This window comes from Cheilinus undulatus, linkage group 3 (assembly GCF_018320785.1).
Source record: "Cheilinus undulatus linkage group 3, ASM1832078v1, whole genome shotgun sequence".
In the NCBI taxonomy this organism is placed as follows: Eukaryota; Metazoa; Chordata; class Actinopteri; order Labriformes; family Labridae; genus Cheilinus; species Cheilinus undulatus.
The window spans coordinates 416,955-422,500 of NC_054867.1; the positions used below are offsets into that span (position 1 = coordinate 416,955).

Consider the following 5,546-nt stretch of genomic DNA (forward strand, 5'->3'; position numbering starts at 1 on the left):
TATTATAAAGAAAGATGTGACTAAAGGCTGTCGATATAAAACTACAGTCAGAATCTAATAAAAGAATCTTGTTTATTGGAGGAAATAAAATCACAAGCTTTAATTCCCTGTGAGGTTCCTGACTGAAACATGAAGTAAATCAATCTTAGAGCTTTTCAGCAGTTTTATCTGAATTAAAATATTCATTCTTTGACAGACATCCTCCCTGGCTTATCAGAGTTTTAGACTTTTTATTGATTTGAATAGAAATGGAGAGATGCTTCAATAAAACATGTTTGTTAAAGGAGAAGTGTTTCTGTCATTTATCTCTAACTTTTCAAAATAAGCTCACTACAAAAATTCAAAACCATTTCCTGCTTATTTCAACATCAGCCTCTCTGAGCTACAGGGGTTTAAAGTTCAAACATTAAAAAAGACCAAAACTCAAAGATTTAAAGACATTGAACACATTTATTCTGACATCAGCAGGCTGAAAATAACCATTATTAAATATGAATAAATGTCATAATTCCCTTTATTAAAGGTGACATGCTCACTTCTCCTCATAGAAGATGAAACTCTCCACTGCACCATGCAGGACCGATTCAACAGTTTATAACGTTTCCTCCACAGGAGACACTCAAACATCCTCAGGATCATCCTCAGCTTCTACCAGGGCCTCCACATGGCTCCGTGGGAGCCAATCAGCTGCTTCTCTGCAGCCTGGATATTTCCATGTGAGGAGGAGAGGGCCGGCGTGGGGCCGGCATCCCGGAGGAGGCGGAGCTGAGGCGGCGTGGCCACCTTCAGGGAGTCTCTGGACAGGAAGTTGAGCGTCTCCTTCCAGCAGCGGGAGTAGCCGTGGCGCTGGGGGCTCGGAGGCTGCAGCTGCTGCTTCAGGAAGGCCACGGTCATCTCCAGCACGTCGGCCTTCTCCAGCTTGGCGTTGGGATCCTGTTTGTGGAACTCGTTCTCCAGCAGCACCTTGAGCTGCTCGATGCAGCTGTTGATGCGATCTCTGCGCATCTTCTCCACCAGAGGTTTCCTGAGCTGGAGGACAAACAGAGACGGTCAGAGACACGGTCAGGGACGAGACAAGAGGGTCTACACCAAGACGAGCAAGACCTGACCAAGACCAAGCCTGGTCTGGGTCAGGACGCTTTGGTTTGGGGCTTACATGACCTAACATGACCTGGACTAGTCACCGATGCTGAATAAATCCACAGGAGGAGGTGGATGTGGTCTATGATAGAGCAGCTGTCATTGTGGCGCACCTGCCGTCTTCTTCTGGTCCATGTGGTCAAAGTCTGATCATGTGATGAGCCACTAGTGGACCTCTATGCTAGTTTGGTGAAACCCTGATCCTGCTCCTGTTCCTACAGCTGATGTCTGTCCAGACTGGTGGAGAGAGTCTAGCAGGGCCAGAGAAGAAGACTTGGTACCCCAACAGACAGGGCCAAACATGTGGGCTAGTACAGATCTCTGACTGTGGTCCCTTTCCAGACATCTGAGCTCAGAAACATGAACACATGTGGACTGCACAGGAGCGGACTAAGCAAACTGCTCGGTGGAAATGCAGCAGAAGGAAGGCAGAGAAGAAGAAGGACTTACTTTGTGTCTGTCTTTGGAGGAGTGCAGAGAGAGCGCTGAGGAGCAGGGAGCCATGGAGGAGCAGAGAGGAGAGCAGAGTGATCTGTGAGCAGAGCGGCGAGCCCCCTCCTCTATTTATAGGAACACATTAGCATCACAAAGCCATGAGGCCCAGGCAACATGAGCTTTCCCACACTCTGAGCACACAATAGAGGCTGACAGACTTTTATTATCTGGGAACCTTCCTGCTGCAGATGTGCTCCTGATGACAGACACTAAACACATAAAGATAAGAGGCAAACAGGCACAGAGACACCTTTATCTGCTCTCTACACAGCCACTCTGATCAATGAGCGCTGCTGCATCAACCAGGAATCAATACTATCATCAATAGATTCAGAATGACAGCACATGTGGACATGTAGCTGCAGCTTTCAGCACCGAAACTGTCCGACAGGAAACACAATCATCAGTGATCACTGAAGCCATGGTTCTCAACTGGTGGCTCAGGACCCCAAACAGGACAGCAGAGTCTTAGTTCTGTGAGTGTGGGAGGCGTGCACATGAAAAAGAACCCTTGTGGTTTGATTTTACGGTGAAGGATGGACTTGTCAAGTAGCTGATGCTGAATATTATGGAACACAGAGTGAGAAGAGTCAGGTTGATGTTTTGAGTTTAGTTGGTTTTCTATATCAGCTGTAAATATCAGTCTGTATCAGCTGTAAATATCAGTCTATATCAGCTGTAAATATCAGTCTATATCAGCTGTAAATATCAGTCTATATCAGCTGTAAATATCAGTCTATATCAGCTGTAAATATCAGTCTATATCAGCTGTAAATATCAGTCTATATCAGCTGTAAATATCAGTCTATATCAGCAGTAAATATCAGTCTATATCAGCTGTAAATATCAGTCTATATCAGCAGTAAATATCAGTCTATATCAGCTGTAGATACCAGTCTATATAAGATGTAAATACCAGTCTCAGCTGTAAATATCAGTCAGTATTAGATGTAAGTATTAGCCTACGTCTCATGCTATCAGCTGAATATAGTTCTCTACATCAGCACTTATAAGTAATATTTATTATTTATAATTGTATCTAATTTTTAGGAGTTTTATGCTGGACCTTTCTCAGCTTACATGTTCAACCTTCATTTCTTAACCCTTGATCTTTTAGGTGTGTTGGACTGAAGCTCTAGGTCTGAATCATCTATGCATGTGTCGTTCATAAAGGTATCAGCAGAAACAGAAGTGTAAATATTGGCATACTGGATACCTGAGAAAGATCCAGCCTGGTGCATCTTTAATCTATGCTGTGTTGCAGAGCTAGGTGAGAGGATTTAAAATGAATCTGCAGCAGAAATGGACAAAATTTTACACAAAACTCAAAAAATGGGCTGGACAAATGATTGTCCCCCTTTTAAAACTGTGGGTAAATCATTTTATTTCCAGCATGTGATGCTCATTTAAACTCACCTGTGGCAGTAACAGGTGCTGCAATCTAGAAATCACACCTGAAGCCAGTTAGAATGTCTAAAAGTTGACTCAACCTTTGTGTTGTGTGTCTGTGTGTGTCACACCAAGCATGGAGAAGAGGAAGAGGAGCCCAGAACTGTCTGAGGACTTAAGAAGCAAAACTGTGGAAAAGTATGAGCAATCTCAAGGTTAAAGACCATCTCCAGAGATCCTGAGATTCCTTTGTCCACTGTGTGTAATATAATCAAGAAGTTTATAACCATGGAGCTGTGGCTAATCTCCCTGGACGTGGACGGAAGAGAAAAACTGACAAAAGAATGCAACACAGGATAGTTGGAATGGTGGATAAACATCCTCAGTCAACTTCCACACAGATTCAGGCTGTCCTGCAGACTCAGGGTGCAAAAGTGTCAGCTGGGACCATACGTGGTCATCTGAATGAGAGGAAGCGCTATGGCAGGAGACCCAGGAGAACCCCACTGCTGACAAAGAGACATAAAAAAGCCAGACTGGAGTTTGCAAAAATGTACCTGAGTAAGCCTCAATCCTTCTGGGAGAACATTTAGTGGACAGATGAGACTAAGGTAGAGCTTTTTGGAAAAGCAGGTCATTCTACTGTTTACAGAAAACAGAATGAGGCCTACAAAGAAAAGAACACAGTACCTACAGTCAAACATGGTGGAGCTTCAAGGATGTTTTGGGGTTATTTTGCTGCCTCTGGCACTGGGTGCCTTGACTGTGTGCAAGGAATCATGAAATCTGAGACTATCAGAAGATTTTGGGCTGCAATGTAGGGCCTAGTGTCAGAAAGCTGGGTCTGGGTCAGAGGTCATGGGTGTTTCAGCCGGACGATGACCCCAAACATACCTCAGAAAGCACCAAGAAATGGTTGGAGACAAAGCTGGAGAGTTCTGAAGAGGCCAGCAATGAGTCCAGATCTAAATCCCATTAAACACCTATGGAGAGATCTCAGAACTGCTGTTGAAGAAGCACCCTTCAAATCTGAGAGACCTGGAGCAGTTTGGAGAAGAAGAGTGGTCCAAAATTCCAGCTGAGAGGAGTAAGAAACTTGTTGATGGTTCTTGGAAGACATTGGTTTCAGTTATTTTTTCCCAAGGGTGTGCAACCAAATATTAAGTTGAGGGTGCCAATAATTTTGTCCGGCCCACTTTTTGAGTTTTATGTCAAATTATGTCAGTGTTGTCTTTTTTCTTCAGATTTTTTTGTTGTTCCAATGAACATAAATGAAATAAACTTGCGTATACCACAAACATTTGTAATTGCGACAGTTTTTGGAAAAATTCCAGGGGCACCAATACTTTCGTCCATGAATGTATGTTGAGTTGAACCTTTCCAGCAGCTCAACAGTGGCCATTACAGAGAGAAAGGTCCTGTCTTTATTCATACCTCTGTGAGGTGGGATTTTCTGTGTACATGGATCTACTTTATGTATTTGTGTTCAGGTGTGGTGAGGAGAGAGAGCGGCTGGAAAATGTTTGAGGTGGCTAAATGGAGGCCGTGTAGAAAAAGTCACTGCAGGGACTTTTATTTTAATGTTGTACAAAGGAACTCTTACAGGAGCCTACAGCTACTCTGCACAGGGGTCTGTCTGCACAGACATTATGTCAGCCATCTCTGCTTATTTACACCTCACTGCTCTGTGAAGAACCAGGATGTGAGCATGCTTTCCCTGTTTAGTCCCTTTTATGCATCCTTGTGGTTGTTCCAGAAATGTTGCTGTGCTAACGCGGTACCTGACTGTGTCTGTCTGCAGTGGATCACTCTCATCTAAATGTGGCATTCAGATGCTGATGGAAAAAATTATTTATATATATTTAAATATTATATTTACTTTACTCTTGATTCGAATGTCCTCTGGATTATGTAGTGAAACATTTCCATATGCTCTGCCTCATTATTAAAGACTGGCCTTTGGACTAACAGCTGGATCTAGACTGTTATTGTTAAACATTAATTCACTTATTGATAGCTTTTCAATTGATTTTGTATCAATAACATTCAATTCCTCCCAAAATAAATATCTCTGTCACGCTGACAGAGCTGCAAAAATTTTGGAGGGAAACTGGTGACTGTCCATTAAAGCCCATTAGCAGAGTCCTCTGGGAGGGCACACTTCTATTGTGTCCCCCTCCCTCTCCCACTGCCCCCTTTAAGCTGCCTGTGTAATAAATAGGATAGAGAGTGTGGGAAAGGAGGATCCTGCTCACACCCTCCAGTCAATAGAGTTCCCCCCCCCCAGAAAGCCTTTCAACCTGTGGGATCAGATCAGAGGCTCTGCTGAGCTGGGGGCCACGTGTGCACCGTCTCTGAGCGTTCCCGCCCTCGTTCACATCGACCAAACGTCAGGGGCATTTCAGCGTGTTTGTACTCACCTACTGATTACTGCACCCCCACCCCCCACCCCCCACCCTCTTCTTCCCCCTTCTCATGAACCAAACATGCAGCCCAACACCTCCCTCCGTCTCTGAAATATT

General features: G+C 44.1%; 1 protein-coding gene across 1 annotated transcript; it reads right to left on the bottom strand.

Moving 5' to 3' along the window:
• Positions 1-536: 536 nt before the first annotated feature.
• LOC121507465 (transcription factor HES-5-like) lies at positions 537-1,644 on the bottom strand. The gene is made up of 2 exons (XM_041783806.1): positions 1,591-1,644; positions 537-1,029 (listed from the first exon to the last, which is right to left on the bottom strand). The coding sequence occupies exons 1-2, from the start codon at positions 1,642-1,644 to the stop codon at positions 649-651; spliced, it is 435 nt and encodes a 144-aa protein (XP_041639740.1). The 3' UTR covers positions 537-648.
• Between the last annotated feature and the right edge of the window lie 3,902 nt (positions 1,645-5,546).

Excerpts from the sequence above, each read along its gene's own strand:
- LOC121507465 (XM_041783806.1), bottom strand. The coding sequence starts at position 1,644 with ATGGCTCCCTGCTCCTCAGCGCTCTCTCTGCACTCCTCCAAAGACAGA. Across the intron at positions 1,030-1,590 it reads CCTCCAAAGACAGACACAAA|CTCAGGAAACCTCTGGTGGA; the intron begins GTAAGTCCTTCT and ends TTTGTCCTCCAG.